The 22,704-nt window shown below is 44.2% G+C and overlaps 1 protein-coding gene across 8 annotated transcripts in view; it reads right to left on the bottom strand.

The window, feature by feature from the left end:
- VSNL1 (visinin like 1) overlaps positions 1-22,704 on the bottom strand; it is a 403,254-nt gene that overhangs the window by 27,454 nt on the left and 353,096 nt on the right. For all 8 annotated transcript variants that reach the window (XM_029595946.1, XM_029595949.1, XM_029595942.1 and 5 more), the window contains one exon: positions 7,999-8,214. In XM_029595946.1, the coding sequence (XP_029451806.1) occupies positions 7,999-8,214 (216 nt within the window). The remainder of the gene's footprint in view (positions 1-7,998; positions 8,215-22,704) is intronic.

Raw genomic sequence — 22,704 nt, 5'->3', positions numbered from 1 at the left:
GCATCTCCCCTCACTCTCTCTCTCCCTCCCACCCTATCCCAGCATCTTTCCTCACTCTCTCCCTCCCACCCTATCCCAGCATCTTTCCTCACTCTCTCTCTCCCTTCCACCCTATCCCAGCATCTCTCCTCACTCTCTCTCTCCCTCCCACCCTATCCCAGCATCTCTCCTCTCTTCTCTCCCTCCCACTCTATCCCAGCATCTCTCCTCACTCTCTCCCTCCCACCCTATCCCAGCATCTCCCCTCACTCTCTCCCCTCCCACCCTATCCCAGCATCTCTCCTCACTCTCTCTCTCTCTCCCTCCCACCCTATCCCAGCATCTCTCCTCCTCACTTCTCTCCCTCCCACCCTATCCCAGCATCTCTCCTCACTCTCTCCCCTCCCACCCTATCCCAGCATCTCTCCTCACTCTCTCCCTCCCACACTATCCCAGCATCTCTCCTCTCTCTCCCTCCCACTCTATCCCAGCATCTCCCCTCACTCTCTCTCTCTCCCACCCTATCCCAGCAACTCCCCTCACTCTCTCTCTCTCCCTCCCCACCCTATCCCAGCATCTCCCCTCACTCTCTCCCTCCCACCCTATCCCAGCATCTTTCCTCACTCTCTCCCTCCCACCCTATCCCAGCATCTTTCCTCACTCTCTCTCTCCCTTCCACCCTATCCCAGCATCTCTCCTCACTCTCTCCCTCCCACCCTATCCCAGCATCTCTCCTCACTCTCTCTCCCCTCCCACCCTATCCCAGCATCTCTCCTCACTCTCTCTCTCCCCTCCCCCCTATCCCAGCATCTCTCCTCACTCTCTCCCTCCCACCCTATCCCAGCATCTCCCCTCACTCTCTCCCTCCCACCCTATCCCAGCATCTCTCCTCACTCTCTCTCTCCCTCCCACCCTATCCCAGCATCTCTCCTCACTCTCTCTCCCTCCCACCCTATCCCAGCATCTTCCTCACTCTCTCTCTCTCTCCCTCCCACCCTATCCCAGCATCTCTCCTCACTCTCTCCCTCCCACCCTATCCCAGCATCTCTCCTCACTCTCTCTCTCTCTCTCCCTCCCACCCTATCCCAGCATCTCTCCTCACTCTCTCCCTCCCACCCTATCCCAGCATCTCTCCTCTCTTCTCTCCCTCCCCACCCTATCCCAGCATCTCTCCTCTCCTCTCTCCCTCCCACCCTATCCCAGCAACTCTCCTCACTCTCTCCCTCCTACCCTATCACAGCATCTCTCCTCACTCTCTCCATCCCACCCTATCCCAGCATCTCTCCTCACTCTCTCCCTCCCACCCTGTCCCAGCATCTCTCCTCTCTCTCTCCCTCCCACCCTATCCCAGCAACTCTCCTCACTCTCTCCCCTCCCTCCCTATCCCAGCATCTCCCCTCACTCTCTCCCTCCCACCCTATCCCAGCATCTCTCCTCACCCTCTCCCTCCCACCCTATCCCAGCATCTCCCCTCACTCTCTCCTCCCCCCCCCCCCCGCTGCATGGGCTTCCTGTTACCTATGTAACTTGTGCGAGGGGTAAGGATGCTTCAGGACCTGAGTGATATACACTGCCCATAGGCCTGATGCTTACTTTCTAATTTTTTGTGTTTCTTAGGCTGCACCACGGCCTTTCTGCAAGCACAGTTTGATTTCCACCCCTTCTCTCCATGGTTCTACTGTCACGGAGGATGGGGACAAGGGGGAGATGGAAATGAGGTGGCAATGCCACTGTGTCCTGCCAGGCCCTGTTGGAGTAGGAGAAGAGTGCAGTATCCTGCAGGGCCTGGCAGAGGACAGTGACACACCTCCGTGCTCTTTGCGACACACATGTTGAGAATTGCTGAACTAGAGGACAGGCTGCCCAAATGACATTAAATTATCACTTCTCCTTGCTTGGTTTTATTCTATTTTATGTTACATTCTATGATAAAGTACATCTATTTCTAAAACATGGTTAACACCAGACCAATTTAATATTCCTTTTCCTAATCAAAGTGCAGGGCTTCCCTTAAACTTGTCCTGGTGACCACACAGCTGTCCAGCATATCTCCACTAAACATGCATGGGGTACATATTCAAGCTGAAATACTAAGCTTTTCAGCACACCTCTCACTACAGAATCCACCTTTCCCCTTCAAAGGAATTCAGGAAAACTATAAAGAACTGCTGTTGGAAGGTTTGAATTGTTGAAAGTGCCTTCTTTATTGTATTCCTGCTAATTGATTTGTTTTATATGGGGTTGGCTGTCTCTATATTATGGGATGGTTTACCATGCAAAATTGCATTATTTTTTTTCATTTTAAGTCAATATTGGAATAATTTGACATCAAGGATTTTGACACTATAGAGAAATTTCACATCCAGTTTTCTAATTAGGAAATAATTCCTGGTAGTAATAGACACATATGACAGAGAGAGGATACAGGGAGTAAAGTGATAGCAAGAAATTCCTAGGAGTAATTCTCAACTTTTAAATATGTCCTTTATGATTCACACAAAGAAATGGTCAGGATTTCCAGTCCTGATGACAGATGACATTTATTATTTATTTATTTATTTTTAATATACCGACATTCATAGCACACATCACGCCGGTTTACAATTAATTCAAGAAGGGAAATTACAATGAACAGGAAGCAGGGAGAGTGGAGCAGGCAAGAAAGGGAAGTAGAAAGGGCTAGGGGGCGAGGAAGAGAAGGAGAAATAAAAGGAACGAGGAAAGGAGGGAAAGCAGAGAGTAACCAAAAAGGTAAATACAAAAAACTTATTAAAAATCATAACATAGGAGGACGTGCAAAATATAACTGAATTAGCTGTGCGGGGGGGGGGGGGGGGCTGAGTAGGAGGGGATAGCATGGCATGAATGAGCTGATTTGTGAAACATATTGCCTTTTAGAAAATTCTAATGATAACTTACTCTTTAAATAAATCATTAGCTGCATGGCTAACCAAAAGTTAGAGCTGCACTTCTTGTGCCTAATGGGAACATGGAGTCCTTTTATTAAAATTGTTTGGAATTAGCAATAAAGCTGAAGCAGCACTGACAACCTCTGGAAGAGCTAAACCGGCTATTTCTCTTAAGTGCTGCATCGTGCCCTGCCAGACAGGAGCAATAGCAGTATAGTGCTCCATGTTTTCAGGTTTTACTATATTTCACCAGTAAATTACCCAAGTTCTTTTTATTCAGTTTTTGCTGATTTACACCTGTATTTCAATTCACTCAATAATATTATATTGCTTATTTATTTTTAAGAAATATCATCCTGGTAGACTGTTTTGTATTACCGCACTAATGCTGAAGCAATTCTGAAATGTAAAACTCACCCCAGTCACATGATGGAACCACTCAGACTAAACTTTGTAATATCACATCCAGATTGGCTCAGATAGCCACTTTGTGCCTGTGTTGTACTTTTATACTTCTTTTTCGGCTTCCACATTACTGGGTTTTTTTTTTTTAATATGCATAAACCATACTTAATAATGTTGTACAAATAAAAAAGGCAGGGGAAACTGAAGGCCAATCAATAACCTGCTACGTCTGATCAGGAGCCATGCAAAGAAGAGCAGTCTGAAAGCGGTTTACAGCTCTAAGCTCCCGTGTTTTGTTTAAGTAAACAATATACGTATTAAAATGTATTATTTTTATTTTCCCTGATTTAAACCAATTTTTTTCCCTTTCTTCCTTTAATCATAATTTCACCTAGCTTTTATATTTGAAAGATTAAAAATATTTTTTCTATACATTTTTCAGGGTTTAATTAAAAGAACACAGAACACTAGTAAGAAAGTACTGCACTTTGCTCTTTTAGTCACAGGAGGGTGCTATAACACCAACTGAGACCTATATGTGGAGAAAAGTACTGGAAGCCGTATGCCGCATAACATAGTAAATATTGGCAGAAAAAGACCCAAATGGCCAATCCAGTCTGCCAGCGAGCTTTTATTTTTAATATATTTAGGGGTTTATTCTTAGGGTAATTTTTGCTCTGTGCAGGTTACCCCAGTCAAAAAGGATTATCCTTTTCGTTATCTCTATTATTTAGCCACTAGGAATCCTCTGTATTTATTCCATGCCCTTTTGAATTCCCTTACCGTCTTTGTCCTCACTACTTCCTCTAAGTGGTCATTCCATGCATCCACCACCCTTTATGTCAATAAATACTTCATGACGTTGGTCCTGACTTGACCTCCTTGGAGCTTCATATTCTGGCCACTTGTCTACAAATTCTATTCATCGAAAAAGATTTGATTCATGGGCATTGTTAATACCTTTCAGGTGTTTAAAAGTCGATATCATATCACCCCTGTCTCTCCTCTCCTCCAATGTATACATAGTTAGGCCCTTCTATCTCATCTCATCACTCTTTTGGTATAGACCCCACACCATTTTAGTTGCCTCTCTTTGTTCCACTTCTATCCTGTCCCTAACCTTTTTGAGATATGGTTTCCAGAGTGAGCACAGTACTCTAGAAGAGGCCTCGCCAATAACCTGGACAGGGGCATTATGTCCTTTTTCCTGCTGGCTATGCCTCGCTCTATGCAGCTCAGCATCCCTCTGACCTTAGCCATCGCCTTATCAGATTGCTTTGCCACTTTCAGATCATCAGATACAATCACCCTGTTGTCTCTCTCCCAGTCTGTGCACATCAGATTTTTCACCTCTGATCACATACAGCTTCTATGGATTTATGCACCTCAAATGCATTATTCTGCATTCTTGGCACTGAATCCCAACTTCCTAACCTCTGACCACTCCTCAAGTTCCCTTAGATCACTTTTCATTCTCTCTACTTCTTCAGGTATGTCTACTCGGTTGCAGATCTTAATGTCATCTGCAAAAAAATAACAACTTTTCCTTCTAACCCTTCCGCAATATTGCTCACAAAGATATTGAACAAAACTGGTTCCAGAACCGATCCCTAAGGCATGCCATTTATCACTCTTCCCTCCTCAGAGTAGTTTCCATTTACAACTACTCACTGTCAGTCAGCTAAGTTCTGATCTATTCCACCACCTTAGGTCTTATTCCTAGGGTTTTCAATTTGTTCATGAGCCTCTATGCAGGACAGTACCAAAAGCCTTGCTGAAATCCAGATAAATCACATCAAGTGCTCTTCCTTGATCTAATTCTCTAGTCACCTAATCAAAAAAGTCAATCAGATTTGTTTGACATGATCTTCCTCTGGTAAACCATATTATCTCAGATCATGTAACCCACTGCATTCCAGATAGTTCACTAGCCTCTCTTCTTCAGAAGCGTCACCATTAGTATTCCAAAGACCAAGGTAAAGCTAATCAGCCTGATGTTTTCAGGCTTCTCCCTGCTACCATCCTTGGCAAGCAGGACTACCACCACCCTTTTCCAATCTTGCGGCACCACTCCGTTTCCAAAGATCTATTGAACAGGTTTTTTCAGCAGACCGGCCAGCACCTCTCTGAGCTCCTTCAGTATCCTGGGAGGTCTCTCATCCAACCCCATGGCCTTGTCCACTTCCAGTTTCGACAGAACCTCCCACACACTCTCTTCCATAAACAGAGTGGTATCTACCCCACTCCCATCCGTGCTCTTATGAACCAGCATCAGTCCTTCCCCAAGGTCTTCTTTGGTGAACACTGAAATGAGTTTGTTTAATGCTTCTGCTATTTCCTCATCTTTCTTCACACCAGGACCCTTGTTTCCTTTCAATCATAAAATACCTCCTCTGGCTTTCCTCCTTTCTCTGATACATTTGAAAAATATTTTGTCACCTCACTTTACCTCTTTATTAATCCTTTCTTCCACTCAAGCTTTTGCCATCCTGATTTCTTTTGTTGTCTCTCAGCTTCACCAGATATTTTTCCCAGTGAGCCTCTTTTTATATTCCTTTGTACTTTCTGAACACTGATCTTTTTGTTTTTATTTTTTCAGCCACCTCTTTAGCTTTCCTTTTCCTCTTTTCTTACATAAAGGTTTGTTGCCTTTGTTATAGCTTCTTTTAATTTATCTCACTGATGTTCCACTTTTCCTAGTCTTCTAGCTACTCCTTGAGGTACCTCCCCATTTTAACTGTATTTCTGAAATCCACAACTTTGATCTTCATGTGACTTCTCTATGTCTTAGCTGCTACATCAAACTATACCATCTGATGGTGGCTCCATAATGAGAATCAGATGAATGAAGTAAGGGGACAATCATGGTAGAGGAGAATAAACAAAAAAATGGGATACTTAAATATATCATAGATAATGTACATATCTTCAGATTTTCATTTCATATCATTTTTCAACAATTCAAATCTGATGGAAAGTTCTACAGAAGTATTAATTACCGGGAGAGAATTAGCATCTTGTAGCAGGTAAGAAGCTAGAAGTAGAGCAGGTTGTGCTTGTGTGGTCTGTTTAAAATTTCAATTGTCAGTATTAAACAGAAAAATCCATTAATTTATTTCGGTCAACTAGAATCCCAATAGGGTAAAAGTAAATTAAGTAAAAACTTGATGATATTTCTGTACATAGTCACAACCATTGCTAAGGTAATAACACCATACAGTGGAGTTTATCCTATTATAAGCAACTATGTTGGAATGTGAGACAGGATTAGGAATCAGTTGTTTTATGAGTCAAATTTCCCAGGAATTTATAGATCTTAATTATGAGAACTGAAGAAACTCGATAGAACCAAATTTTTCATTTTTTACATAAAGAATTTTTTAAGACCTGTTCCAGACAACTTGATTTTTTAATTCCTGTATATAGTATCTTCTAGATGCCTATGTGACTGAGCGCTGAAAAATATTTATTATATGTACACCAACCAAGGGAACAATACCAAGGGCCAAGTTTTGTCAACATTTACTGTGAAGAAAACATGGGATGGAACAGCTCCTGTATGAGGAAAGGCTAAAGAGGTTAGAGCTGTTCAGCTTGGAGAAGAGAATGCTGAGGGAGGATATGATAGAGGTCTTTAAAATCATGAGAGGTCTAGAATGGGTAAATGTGAATTGGTTATTTACTCTTTCGATTAACAGAAGGACTAGGGGGCACTCCATGAAGTTAGAAAGTAGCACATTTAAAACTAATTGGAGAAAATTCTTTTTCACTCAACCCTCAATTAAGCTCTGGAATTTGTTGCCAGAGGATGTGGTTAGTGCAGTTAGTGTAGGATGGTTTAAAAAACGTTTGGATAAGTTCTTACAGGAGAAGAACATTTACTGCTATTAATCAAGCTGACTTAGAAAATAGCCACTGCTATTACTGGCATCAGTAGCATGGGATCTACTTAGTGTTTGGGTATTTGCCAGGATTAGCCACTGTTGGAAACAGGATACTGGGTTTGATGGATCCTTGATCTGACAAAGTATGGCAATTTCTTATTAAATAATATTTTCTTTTGCTCTTAAAATTAATATATTTGCAATAAAGGGCCCCAAGAAGTGGATAAAATATGCTTTGTCACATGTTAAATGTTTACAGTAGGACAAAAATAAAATATTTTATTGATTCCAAAACATGAGGCATAGACAAGAGTCATATAAACTAGATCAGTGGTTCCCAAGCCTGTCCTGTCCAGGGAGAACCCCAGCCAGTCTGGTTTCCAAGATATCTACAATGAATATGCATGAGATAAATTTGCATGCACTGCCTCCACTGCATGGAAATCTCTCTCATGTATATTCATTGTGGATATTCTGAAATCTTGACTGGCTGGGAGTTCCCAAGGACAGGTTTGGGAACCACTGGACTAAAGCTTGGGATCTTAAATTGTTAGCACAGACACTGTACAGTGTAATATTTATGAAATGTACATAACTTTTTGTACTGATGTATGCCACAGTTCTGTCATTAAAGATTTTTTGCTAGCCATTTTATAAAGCTATAATAAAATATGCATGTATTGCCTATACACATGTACTTCTTTCTTAAAAGCACTCTTAGGTTGCATACCAGTGTTTCTGTAAGAAAAGGGCACTAAAAAGAACAGGTGACTATAACTATAGCCTGAAAAATATTCACAAATATATTGCATCAGTCTTACCTCTATAATTTCCAGCATCTCAACTCGTGTAATTTTACCATCACCATCCAAATCATACATGTTGAAGGCCCAGTTGAGCTTCTGTTCAAAGCTACCCCTTGATGTGATGGAAAGTGCACAAATAAACTCTCTGAAGTCAATAGTGCCATCTCCATTCTTATCGAAGGTTCTGAATGCATGTTGCGCAAACTTCGAAGCATCTCCATATGGGAAAAACTGCAGAATTAGAAAGAAAAGTACATTAGAAAATAAGTTGTTTGTTTAAACTATGGTAAGGTAGAGAACGCTGTACCCAACAGATGCATAATTATTAAACTCTCAAAATTAAGAGCTGCCATCCTGCATAATAATTACCTTCTCACTCCCAAATAGTGGTTTCAATAATGCTTTTCATAGATGGCCAACTGCTAAAGACTGGTAGCAATCCACAGGCTCCATGAGAAAACAACAGGAAATGTGACTGTTTGAAAGGCAAGTGCTGACATAGTATTCAGCCTAGGCCAGAGTACCTGCCTACTTATAAAATAAATTGGAACCACAAGCTGATAATTAGCTTGCTTTGAACAGGGTTCCCAAATTGTGCTGAGGACGTAGGCATATCCATTTATGCCACAGCAGCAGAGCACAGATGTTGACTCATCACATCTTACACTGTGTAGAGAGAAAAATTCAACAACAACTGATCTATTTTCTGTAGCGCCAAAATGAAGGCACCAAGAACCAAAGACATCATCTTCAAGTTAAACTAGTGGCAATTCTCTTGAATCTGCAGCTTACTGCCCAGTCAGATGGCCACTTTCACCTAAGAAAACTGCTTTTAATTTTGAGCAACACAGTTCCTTTTTATATCAGATTCCACAGTTTTCTTGCTGTGTCACCTCTCCTTTGTTCATGTAGGAGGCAATTTAGATTATTACAAAGCCTATTTTTCGACATGGGAAGGGAGGAGTACTGGAAGAGAACTTAATAGGAAGATCTTGCATGCTTATCTACTCAAAGAAAATCAAAGGAGGGAGACAATGGGGCAGACTGACCTATCGGGCAGGCCCTGATGGGCCGATCTGATGAGCTATGTTCCTAGTCCATGGCAGTGAGTCAAGTCCCAGCCTGCGCTGGGTCCCATCTGTGACAGCAGGAAGTGAAATACTGTTGCGGCTCTTTGGATTAGGGAATCCTCTGCCTGGACCAATATCATCTTACAATTTGCCTTGAATGTGGAGTGATATCCTATAAGTGGTCATGCTCTATGGCTAGCAGCTGGGACTTACCCTTAGCAATGTGGACAGGAATAACTGGGCAGACTAGATAGACTGATCGGTCATTTTCTGCTCTCATCTGTGATATTACCATGTGTGCTCTGCTGCATAAAGCAATGGTTTAACTTACACTGTGCAGTAAAAACAGGAAGGAAGACAAAAGTTCTTTAAAAAAAAATTAACCAAAACAAAAAAAGAACAAAATGTCCCATTAGAGTTAGCAATGTGTGACAGGTTTCTGAGCACATGTGGTTGTGCTCTCTAGCAGACTGTGAACCATACACAGGATTGGTATAAAACGCTAATCCTACTGAAAGGTATAAAGCCGTGGTTCTTAACCTGGTTCTTGGGTACCCCCTTGTCAGTTAAGTTTTCACAAAGAGTATGCATGAGATACTTGCATACAGTAGAAGCAGTGCATGCAAATATATCTTATGCACATTCATTGTAGGTCTTGTGAAAACCTGACAGACAAGGCGGTATCTTGTGGACCGGGCTGAGAACCACTAGTGTAGAGTATGTGGTGGTCAGTGAGCTTGGAAGCCTATTTCTGTCACAGAACAGAAAGCGTAACAGAAAATATAAACAACTTGACTGCTACAAGCATGAGTGCTTGGGATCTGGAAAGCTGTCAGGTTATTTCTCGGTTGGCAGATTCTGTGTACTCCTTTTTGTGTAGTGACCAGAGATGTTGTTCCATTATACCTCTGCATTAACCTAGCCCTCTCCTTTTTCCTTTGGCTGTGCTAGACTTGGGCAACTTGTTTGTGTGGCTGCAAAATGCTGTCGGAACATAGAATAGGATGGCAGATAAAGACCATAATGCCCATTTAATCTGCCCAGTTTCATTCCTGGGGCAATGCCAGAGATGCCAGTTCATATCTGGCCTTCCTCTCCTTCTTCTTAATTAAGGTTCCTCTTTCTTAAATTCTGTTGCCATTTTTGTCTCCACCACCTCAAATGGAAGGCAACTCCATTTATCCATCCATCTATCACTCTTTCCATGAAGAAATATTTTCTCATGTTGCTCCTAAGTCTAGTGCTCTTTCCTCTGAAAATGTATCTTGTGCATTATTTATACCTTTGAAGAATTTCAATGTCTCCTCTATCTTGTCTTTCTTTTAGGATATACATATTCAGTCCTTAAGTCTCATCTCATAGGACTTACAGAATAGACCATGTACCATTTTGGTCACCATTCTTTGCACTGCCGCCAGCCTTTCTCTATCCTTTTAGAGGTACAACCTCTGGAACATGTCTCAATATGCTAGATAAGGTCTCACCAACTCCCCATACAGAAATACTATCACCTCCTTTTTCCTACTTATTATACCTCTCCTGGTGCCCCCTAGCATTCTTTGGCCTCCTCAGTTATCACAACCATTGCTGGTTGAGAAGACCAAAGATGGGGGTGGGGTAGATGAAACTCCATTTACAGAAGATAATTTATGGGAAGAGACAGGAAAACTGAAAGTTGATAAAGCCATGGGGCCAGATGAGGATACTGAGGGAGCTCAGAGATGTGTTGGTGGGTCCGCTGAAAGACCTGTTCAATAGATCCCTGGAAATGGGAATGGTGCTGTGGGACTGAAGAAGAGCTGTGGTGGTCCCGCTTCACAAGAGTGATAGCAGAGAGGAGGCTGGAAACTACAGGCTGGTTAGCCTCACCTCTATGGTGGGAAAATTAATAAACATGCTACTGAAGGAAAGGGTACTGGACTATGTACAATCCGGTGGGTTGTTGGTCCTGAGGCAGCATGGATTCCCCAGTTGGAAGGTCCTGTCAGACAAATCTGATTGATATTTGTGGTTGGGTGATTAGAGAATTGGATCAACAAAGGGTGCTTGATGTGATTTACTTGGACTTCAGCAAAGCTTTTAATATGGTCCTGCATAGGAGGCTTGTGAATAAAATGAGAAGCTTGGGTCTTGGCGCCAAGGAGAAAGCATGGACTACAAACTGGTTGACTGACAGGAGATAGCGTGTAATGGTAAGCAGAACATACTCTAAGAGAGAACTGTGTTAAGTGGAGTGTTACAGGGATTGGTTTTGGGACTGGTTCTGTTCAGTATCTTTGTGAGTGACATTGTGGAAGGGATAGAAGGTAAAGTCTGTCTATTTGCGGATCTGCAACAGAGTGGACACGCCTGAAAGAGTAAAGATAATGAAAAGTGATTTAAGAAAGCTTGAAGAGTGGTCAAAGACTTGGAACCTGGGAGTCAACGCCAAGAAATGCAGAGTCATGAATCTGGGGTGAGGTAATCCAAAGGAACTGTATGTGATAGGAGGTGACCGGCTAATATGCATGGACTGGGAAAGAGACCACATGGTAATAGTGTTTGGTGATCTGAAGGCAGCAAAGCAATGTGATAAGGCGATACTTAAAGCCAGAAGAATGCTGGGCTGCATAGAGAGAGGAATAACCATCAGCAAAATGGAGACGATAATGCTCAATCAAAGAACAGGTCCTTGGTGAGGCCTCACCTGGAGTACTATGTTCAGTTCTAGAGACCATATCTCAAAGAGGACAGAGACAGGATGGAGGTGGTCCAGAGAACGGTGACTAAAATAGTGTGGGGGTCTGTATCAGAAGACTTATGATGAGAGGCTGAAGGATATGAATTTTATACCTTGGAAGAGAGGAGGTGCAGGGAAGATATGATAGAGACCTTCAGATACCTGAATGATTTTAATGCTGCATGTTCATCTAACCTTTTCCGGAGGAAAGCAATAGTAGAACTAGGGATCAGAACCAACACCAGGAAATATTTCTTCACAGAGGGTGGTAGATGCCTGAAATGCCCTTCCAGAAGAGATGGTGAAGCTGAAAACATTAAACAAATTCAAAAAGGCAAAGAATCAACACTGTTGATTCATAAAGGCTAGAGTTGGAAATTAAGAGTGCGTGGGAGGTACCCATCCACAGAAGGCATGGGGATTACTACCCTTAACCAATTAACTTACATGATTCTGCAGCATTGCTCTCCACTTCGACAGTGGGGGCGGGGAGAGGAAGGGGCATTGGATTCAGATGACAACCAACTCTTGAGCTCTGACTTTTTCAGTCCAGGGTGGGTACTGATACGTAGAAATTAGGGAAAAAGTGCAGGACTACTTCTACGGCCAAGTCCAAAAGAAAAGCACATTCAAAGCAGCAGCATTGTATGAATTATCAGAAAGGCTGCTCACCCTGTAAAAATGTTGCTAGCAGTAATCATTATCTTTTGCTGCCTATCATTCAACTAGGTTCTAACCCTTTTCACCCCCATGGGGTCCACCCCAAAGCTGTTCAGCTTACAGTATCAAAAGATTTGCTAAATTCCAAGTATAACAATATCCAGTGCATGCCACTGGATCTAATTCTCTAATCACTCAATCAAAGAACGGGATTAGGTTTGTTTGATATTATATCACTCTCATAAAACCATGCTGCCTTAGGTTCTGAAATCCACTGGATTCTAGATATTTTATAGAAACATAGAAATGATGGTAGAAGAAGACCAAACGGTCCATCCAGTCTGCCCAGCAAGCTTTCACTTTTTTTCCCATACTTATCTGTTTCTCTTGCCCCTTGTGACTTTTTTGTTCTATTTCCTTTCCACCCCACCATCCCTTCCACCCCCGCCATCGATCTATTTCCCTTCCACCCCCGCCATCAAGCTTTCATTAATTTTCTCACCACTGAAGTAGGACTAATTAGCTGTAAATTCCAGCATCCTCTCAGCTACCAATTATATGAAGAGAGATTACATCTACCCTTCTCCAGTCCCATCATTTTCATTTCCAAAGATCTATTTAACAGGCCATTCAGTGGATCCACCGGAATCTCTCTGATCTCCCTTAATATTTAAGGATGAATCTTGTTTGACCCTCATGGATTTGTTCACGTTCAGTTTTTTTTTTAAGTTTCACATAAACACTCTTTTCTGTAAATGGAGTACCATCTACCCCACTACCATATATACCCCTGCTAACAATCAGTGTCTTTTCTCTAATCCCTTCTTCAGTGGACAGTGAATAGAAATATTTGTTTATCAAAAGTCCACTAGGCTTTTACCATGTCTTATTCTGTGGAAGGTTCTCGTAGAGGGTGTAGCAATGGAAGCAGAGTTACTGGCAAGTGGAGAAGGACTGGCATGATCCATCCCCACAATAATGGTCCTTTCCTTCTAAATTATAAAGATGACTATGGCAAGCTGGCTTGCTCCCAGGTCTAGTATGCAGAGGAGGATGATTTATTCTCTCTGTCTATAGTTGGAAGATATTTTAAAGCTCTTTCAGTGGATTGTGACCATGCCTAAGGATACAGGAGTATAAAAATTGCCTAACTGGGTCAGACAGAGTCCACCAAGCGCAATATCCTGTTTTCAACTGTAGCCAATCCAGGTTACAAGTACCTAGCAGGATCCCAAATAATAGATATATCTAATGTTGCTAATTCTCAGGAATAGTAGCAGCTTTTCCCAAGTCTATCTGGTTAGTAACAGTTTATGACTTTCCCTTCCAGGAAACTGTCCAAACCTTTTTTAAACCCAACTATGCTACCGCCGTAATCATATCTTCCAGCACTGAATTCCAAAGCTTAATTGTGCATTGAGTTAAAAAAAAATTCTTCAATTTATTTTAAATGTGCTACTTACTAACTTCATAGTGTGTCCCCTAATTTTGGAATTTTTAGAGAGATAAAAAAACAGATTCATATTTACTCGTTCTATTCCTCTTGAGATTTTATAGACCTCTATCATATCATCCCTCAGCGGTCTCTTCTCCAAGCTAAACAGCCCTAATCTCTTTAGCCTTCCTCACAGAGGAACTGTTTCCATCCCCTTTATCATATTTGGTTGCCCTTCTCTGTACCTATTCCAGTTCAACTATATCTTTTTTGAGATGCAGTGACCAAAATGGCACATAGTATTCTAGGTGTGGTCTCACCATGGAGGAATATAGAGGTATTATGACATCCTACATTTTATTCTCCATTCGTTTCCTAATAATTCCTAACATTCTGTTTGCTTTTTTGACTTCTGCCTCACACAGAATCGAGGATTTCAAAGTATTGTCCACAGTGATACCCAGATCATTTTCCTGAGTGGTAACTCCTAATATGGAAGCTAACACTGTGTAACTATAATATGGGTTAATTTTCCCCATATGCATCATTGTGCACTTGAACACATTAAATTCCATCTGCCATTTGGATGCCTGGTCTCCAAGTCTCTCATGGTCTTCCTGTAATTTCTCACAATCCACTTGTGATTTTACAACTTGAATAATTTTGAGTTATCTGCATATTTAATCACCTCACTCATCAAACCCTTTTCCAGATCATTTACAAATATATTAAAAAGCATCGGAACTAATAAAGATCCCTTAGTCACTCCACTGTTTACCTTTTTCTACTGAGAAAACTGATCATTCAATCCTAATCTCTGTTTCCTATCTTTAAAGAGTTTGTAATCCACAATACTACATTGCCTTCTATTCCATTACTTTTTATTTTTCTCATAGGAGATAGTCAATAGCGTAGTCAGGCAAAGCAGAGGTCTGGATCTGGAGATAGGCAGTAGCATGGTCAAGTGAAGCAGAGGTCCGGGTTTGTAGAGAATCAATGTTGTGGTCAGGCGAAGCGAAGTCATGGTCCGTGTAGTCAATCCGAGGTATGAAGCAAGGTAGGAACAAGGAGACAGGAACAACGAGGAACAGGAACGCAGAGATGAGACGAATCTCTAGGAGGCAACGAGTACTCGACCAGCGAGGAGACCTGTTGCAAAGGCAACGCTAGGGAGAGGAGCCTGAGCTTAAATACTGTAGCTGGGTTGATGTCATCATCCGGGGCCACGGCTAGGTTCCCGCCAATATCCCTACTTAAGCATCAATGGAGTGTGCACGCGCACCTAGGGAGGGGCGCGGTGCGAATAGCAGAGTCTCTCTGCGGGCCATGCGGAGATCCCGAAGAGAAGTGGTAGCAGGACCGGGAACATCAGGGACTGCGGTAGGGCCAGAGGCACCAGCGGAGGCCGGAAGATGAAGCTGACGGCCCACCGCCGCCAGCGAGGAGGAACCAGGAGCTGGAGTCACTGTAGAAAGGTGAGGGGGCCGTGCCGCAGGTCTGCCGCGGACGGCACACGTAACAGTACCTCCCCTTTACGCCCCCCCCCCCCCCCCCCCTTGGAGGTCAGGGTTTGCCTGGATGGGCACGATGAAAGTTTGTCCAGGATGTTCTGAGCTGGTCCCCATGAATTTTCTTCGGGTCCATAACCCTCCCAAGAAAGGAGGTATTCCCACCGGTGGCCCCTATGGCGGACGTCGAGGACTTTATGTACCTTGTAGGTCGTATCAGTTTCAGCCACCAATGGAGGTGGTTCAGGAGCCTTTCGGGAAGGCCAAGAAAAGACCACAGGTTTTAGTAGAGATACGTGGAACGTATTATGTATTCTTAGCCTAGGAGGCAGCCAATGCTGGTATGTAACTGGTCCAATGCGTCAGGTGACCATAAAAGGTCCGGTGTACCTTGGAGCAAACCTTTGAGAAGGTATTCGGAGTCGGATATACCGAGTATTTAACCAGACTTTCTGGCCAGGAAGGAATTCAGGAGCCGAGCATCGGTGACTGTCAGCAGTTCTCTTGGCCCAGGAAGCGGCTTGACGTAAGCGAAGATTCATCTGTTCCCATAAAACCTTGAGGGCATCCGCAGTAGCTTGCACTGCAGGGGATGGTACTGACAAAGGTATAGGCAGTGGAGGTCGTGGCTGCTTTCTATAGATGATGGAGAACGCTGGCATGCCTGTAATAGTCGCAAGGTGGTAGTTGGGAAAAAACTCCGCCCAAGGGAGAAGTTCAGACCAATTGTCTTGGCGTTCTTTGATATAAGCATGCAGGAAGGCCTTTAAAGAGTGATTCATTCGCTTGGCTTGTCCGTTGGCTTGGGGGTGGTAAGCAGTTGTTAGACTGATGTTGATACCGCATTTCTGGCAAAGAATGCGCCAGTATCTAGTAACAAATTGTGGACCTCTAACAGAGACAATGTCCTTGGGTAAGCCATGTAATCTGAAGATGTGACGGAAGAATAGGCGTGCCAGTTCTGAAGCAGATGGTAGGCCCAGTAGAGGGACAAAATAGGCCATTTTTGAAAATCGGTCTATAGTTACCCATGGTATGACCCTTAGATGGAGGCAAATCCATGATGAAATACGTAGACAGGTGGGTCCACGGTTCCTCGGGAACTGGAAGTGGTTGCAGTAGACCCTAAGATCAGCCGACTGGGGGCTTTTGCTGTGCACAAGTGTTACAGGATTCGACGTATGCTTTGGCGTCAGAGACCATAGTAGGCCACCAGAAGAACCACTGGAGCAGTGCCAAGGTTCGTGCTTGCCCTGGGTGACCAGCAAAGTTAGAATCATGCTCTCAGCGGAGGACTCTTTTTCGGAGTCAACGGGGTACGACAATCTTCCCAGCAGGGACTAGGTGAGTAGAAGATAGACAGATACAAGCTGGGTCTATTATATGAACAGGTTCTTCCGGGGTGCCTTCTGGCTCGAAGGAGCGTGATAGGGCATCTGCCCGGAGGTTTTTTTCAGCTGGACGATAACGAAGCTCAAAATTGAACCTGGAAAAGAACAGGGCCCATCGGGCCTTGAGACGCTGGGCATGGCTCAAATGTTCCAGGTTCTTGTGGTCAGTGAACACGATGAACTTCTGTTGTGCGCCCTCTAACCACAGGCGCCATTCTTCAAAGGCTAATTTTATGGCAAGTAACTCACGATCTCCAATACTATAGTTCTGTTCCGCAGATGAGAACTTGTGGGAGTAGAACGAACATGGGACTATAGAACCGGAAGCAGTGCGTTGGCTCAGGACCACCCCAGCTCCAATCACGGAGGCGTCCACTTCCACTTGTAAAGGACGATTCGAGTCTGGGTGATGTACACAAGACCCTGCCTGGAAGGCCTCTTTGAGGTGATGGAAGGCTGCGATGGCTTCCGGAGTCCAATTTCGGGTGTCTTGGCCCTTGCGAGTCAATGCTGTCAAAGCAGCAGCCAAAGTAGAATAGTGTGGGATAAAATGGTGATAGTAATTTAGAAATCCTAGGAAGCGCTGGAGGGCTTTAAGACCCATGGGTTACGGCCAATCCTGGATTCCTTTCAACTTGGCAGGGTCCATAGAAAATCCTCGTTGAGAAATAATGTATCCGAGGAAAGGCAGACTGAATTTCACAAATAAGCATTTATCCAATTTTGCAAATAAGTGATTCTCATGAAAATGTTGGAGGACATCAGTGCGGTGTGTGGCCAAATCCTTAGAAAAAGACAAGGATATCGTCCAAGTATGCCACAACCTGGTATACAGTTAAATCTCTGAAAATTTCGTTCATCATGCGTTGGAAAACTGCGGGTGGTGTTACAGAGGACCGAAAGGCATCACCAGGTATTCGTAATGCCCGTCCCGGGTAATAAATGGCGGTCTTCCAAATGTTGTTGGGTATGGATCCGTATCCAAGTTATACGCACCACGTAAAGATGCTCCTTGTAAGCGATCGAATAATTCCGAGATCAGCGGCAGAGGGTACTTGTCCTTATGGGTGATGGAGTTTAGGCCACGATAGTCAATACACTGCCTGAGCGATCCATCCTTTTTGGTCACAAAAAAGAATCCTGCCCCAGCAGGCGAGGTAGAGGGGCAGATGAATCCCTTCGCAAGGTTTTCTTGGATGTACTCCGTCATAGCCTTTGTCTCTGGGAGAGACAGAGGATAGGTGCGACTTTGGGGAGGCATGGTCCCAGGAAGGAGGTCAATGGGACAATCGAACCTCCGAAGAGGCGGGAGAAGGTCTGCTTTTTGCTTGGAAAATACATCTTCGAAATCCGCATAAGGAGCGGATATACCTGAAGAAGTGGCAGCCAGAGGAACCACGGGTAGAAGTACCACTCTCTGTAGACAGGACTTGTGGCAGGCAGGGCCCCACTCCACCAGTTGCAATGAACCCCAATTAAATTAGGAAGAGTGCCTTTGGAGCCAGGGGAGTCCAATAACTACTGGATGGATGGATTTTTCCAATACTAACAGTTCAAACTCTTCTGTATGCAAGGCACCAGTGCGCAATTGAACTGGCTCTGTAGTAAGAAATATTCAACCAGGAAACGGTTCTCCATAAATAGATGCTATGCACAAGGAGGTCTCTAAAGGATGGGTCTTTATACCCAGGAGCTGAACTAGATCCTTGAGAATAAAATTACCTCCTGCTCCTGAATCCACCATAGCAAGAACTGGGAAGGACCAGGAATCCCAGATTAAGGTGACCGGTACAGACAGTTGAGGGGCCAGAGAAGTTGCGCCCAAGTTCAGGACCCCTACAGAACTTAGGCCGAGAGGTTTCCCGGATAGAACGGGCAGGTCTGTAGATGGTGGCCAGGTGCTCCGCAATACAGACCAGACCGGTTTGTCTCCGTCAGAGGCGCTCTTCCAGTTTCAGCCACCCATGGCCCAACTGCATGGGCTCTTCCGTCTTGGCCACAATGGGGACCCTACTCGGAGTAGGGCTGGTGGTTGGTGGCGAACAGGATCGAACCCAAGAGGGCTTTCTTGGGCATCCGAATCTCCCAGTGACGCTCTTGGAGAAGATGACCGATTCGGCCTGTCAAGTCTATAAGGTCCTCGAGAGAGGAAGGGAGCTCCCTTGCAGCCAGCTCATCCTTCAGCTGCGAGGAAAGTCCATCCAGGTAGATAGCTCGTAGGCAGTTTTCTTGCCAGGCGAGCTCGGAGGCCAAAAGTCAGAAATTCAATGGTATAGTCGAAGAGACTTCTTTGACCTTGACGAAGATATAACAAGTTGGTGCTTGCCACGGCATGCTGCCCTGGATCATCAGACGTCCGTTGAAATACAGCCACAAACTGAGATAACTCCCTTAGGAGTGAGTCCGATCGTTCCCTTAAGGGCGAAGCCCAGGCCAGCGCTTTCTCTTGAAGATGAGACAGGATGAAGGTGACTTTGGTCAGTTCGTCCTGGAAGACGGAGCGCTGCACAGCAAATTGCATATAGCATTGGTTGATAAACCCTCTGCAGAGTCTGGAGTCACCGTTGAAACATGGGGGCGCTGGCAGGGCCAGCAGGGCTCAAGGCATCGAAGATGGCTGTGGATGAGGAGGAGCCGGTGTAGAAACCAGATTGCTGGTGAGGGCATCAAGGCGAGCATGGAGGCGATCTATAGAGGAGGCCAGCGCCCCAAGAAACTGCTGCTGTTTTTGTACCTTGGATGCCAGGCCTGGAATGGCCTGGAGTGCACGCGGCTCCACCGAGCGTAGTCAGGCGAAGCAGAGGTCTGGGTCTGGAGATAGGCAGTAGCATGGTCAGGTGAAGAGAGGTCCAGGCTTGTAGAGAATCAATGGTGTGGTCAGGCGAAGCAAAGTCAAAGTCCGTGTAGTCAATCCGAGGTATGAAGCAAGGTAGGAACAAGGAGACAGGAACAACGAGGTACAGGAACATAGAGATGAGACGAATCTCTAGGAGGCAACGAGTTCTCGACCAGTGAGGAGACCTGTTGCAAAGGCAACGATAGGGAGCGGAGCCTGAGCTTAAATACTGTAGCTGGGTTGACGCCATCATCCGGGGCCGTGGCTAGGTTCCCACCATGGTCCCTACTTAAACATCTATGGTGCGCGCGTGCCTAGGGAGGGGCGCAGTGCGAGTAGCAGCGACTCTCTGCGGGCCATGCGGAGAGGCCCGATGAGAAGTGGTAGCAGGATTGGGAATGCCAGGGACTGTGGTAGGGCCAGAGGCACCAGGGGAGGCCCGAGGACGAAGCTGATGGCCCACCGCCGCCAGCGAGGAGGAACAGGAGCTGGAGTCACTGTAGAAAGGTGAGGGGGCTGTGCCGCATGTCTGCCTCGGATGGCACGCATAGCACCATCCTGACTATCTTTCCTGCTTCTTTCAGCTTTACTGGACAGCCTTCCCTTTGTTCCTATTCCTAATATCTCTTATACTTTTAAAAGGATACTTTTTTGCTGTTACTTTTTCAGCTACCTCTTTTGCAAATTAAACTGGTTTCTTTTCTTTCTTTTATTTACTTTCCTGACTTAAATATTGATTGTCCTTACTATAACTCCTTTTAGTTCTCACAAAAAACCTCCTACCCTGATGCTTCTTTAAGATACTCCCCCATTTTAATAAAATTGTTACTCCTGGAGTCTAGGACTTTAACTTTTGTAAGACATCACTCTGCTTTAGTTCTTATATTAAACCATCTGATGAACACTGGAGTTCAGTTAACCACCTATCTGCCATGTGGAAGGTCTTCGGTTTGACACCTGAAGGGAGTCTTTTACTCCCTGGATCATCTGGGGATGGGGATGCTGCAGAAGCAGAGTTCAGAGCCCTGGGAGAGAGGGGAAGGCGGAGAACTAGCAATCTAACTCAGGGCTCATAACTGCAGTGTTCCAAAATGAGCCCTGGTATATGGTCCCTGGATGAGGGCCATAGGCTCTAGTGACCAGACTAATCATGTTGGAGGGGAAGGATATAAAGCAGGGAGGAAAAACCATGTATAATTGTGAATGAAGATTCATGGCACCAGATCCCACCTCTTATTCCTAACTGAGCTGGAAGTACAAAGGAATAAGAAGAAACTGCTGGGTCTAAAGAAAACAAAAATAAAACACTTTCTCCATTTGTTAAGTTCTAGGTCCGTTACTGCTCCCTCCCTTCAATTCTGCCACGGTTTGCCTGAGGAGTAGAGAGACTCCAGGATCTCTGCTTCTGATTCTGTAGATGAGACAGTCTAATCAAAATCTGGCAGCTTAAAGGTGCACAACCTCCCCCTGCACTGTAATCTTGTGTGTGTCTTCTGTCTGTGCCGGGTTTCTGTAGATCACTCCAATGTAGCTGGATGTGCCATCTTCTCTTTCCAAGGTAATCAACAGCTCTTTCTCTTTCTGTTGCTTTAATATTAGCTTTTATGTAAAGTATTCCCTTTTCTTCCTACTCTGTCCCTTCTGAAAAGATTATAGCTTCCTAGTCAAAGCACTCATTGAACCAAGGTTTCTGTGATAGCCACAATATCTAGAACTGCCTCCAACATTAGGGCTTCCAAATCTGGAATTTTATTATCCAGACTAAAACATGGGTGCACATATACTTCAAGAAATTCTCCTTTCCTTGTCTTCCCTCTGCCTTTCCTCATTCCTGCCTCCCTTGTCTTCCGTGTTTTTCATAGGTAGTCTTGTGAAATGCATACATTTGTGCTTTTCACCATTTTGTGACAGACTGTTTTAATCAGCCGCATCCCTCTAAAATCTGGTAGGATTCTGTTTCCTTTCTCAGACACATACAGACCATCTTTATGATAAACCTTACATCCTTCCAAATACTGCCCCAGTCCACAAAATAATTTTATACAAGTCCTTCAGTCATGTATTAAAAATTCTGGTGCAACATCATCTATGATCCTACTTACAAGCCTCTGAAAACGGTACATTCTTGCCTGATATTTTTTTTTTGTGTAAATATCTTTATTGGTACAGTCAGAATATAAACAACAATAAACAACAATAAACAACACAGTAGACAGCAGTTGAGACACATCACCTCATAGAACCGCTATACAAGTAGGTCAACCATGTGTCCAACATTAGTGTCCACCAGAGGATCCATTACACGGGAATACCAACTGTCCACCATTTTTCATATAAACCAATACTAAGGCCCTACCCATCCCCCCCCCCCCCCAAACATACACAACTTTCCCATTAACCCATGTAGCACTGATATCGGATAGAAACAAAGGGCATAATAACTGAGTTTGATAAGAAAAGAGGTCCAACAGTGTAGAGACATTTCGGACTAATATATGTAATGCCGTACATAAGAAGTATGAGGTAGGAGGTTAGACCAATTCACGGTATTACTCCAGAATCTTCTGCTGGCAAAGTGGCAATATAGGCCTGCCACCCAAAGCGGACCTTTGCATACTTAGCTGTGGAAACAGATTTTGCCGCCAACAGTTCCATATGCATCAGTTTATGAAACCTGGCCTTCCACACCCCACTATAAGCTGGCTTCGGTTGGGTCCATTGAGTCAAGATCACAGCTCGAGCAATCAAAATAAGCTTCCTGAAAAAACATTGTTGTCGTCCCATAAGAAATGAGTCCAGTTTCCGGAACAACCCCAACAACCAAATGAGGGGGTCTAAGGGAAGGTTAAGTCCCCACATAGAATAGACCAATTGCTGCAGATACAACCAGAAGACCTGCACAGTAGGACAACTCCAGAAGCAGTGATAAAAGTCTGGGTGCAAGGCGGTACATCGGACACATTTCTTGTCCTCCATGAAACCCATATAGTACGCTTGACACTGAGAGTAAAAGGCTTGATGCAAAAACTTATAGGTCTGATCACGGAGGAGGACATTGGCCACTATTTGAGGTAAGTAACGGAAACAGTCAAGTAGATCTTT

This window comes from Rhinatrema bivittatum, chromosome 3 (assembly GCF_901001135.1).
Source record: "Rhinatrema bivittatum chromosome 3, aRhiBiv1.1, whole genome shotgun sequence".
Lineage (NCBI taxonomy): Eukaryota > Metazoa > Chordata > Amphibia > Gymnophiona > Rhinatrematidae > Rhinatrema > Rhinatrema bivittatum.
This window is presented reverse-complemented; position numbering and strand designations above follow the sequence as displayed.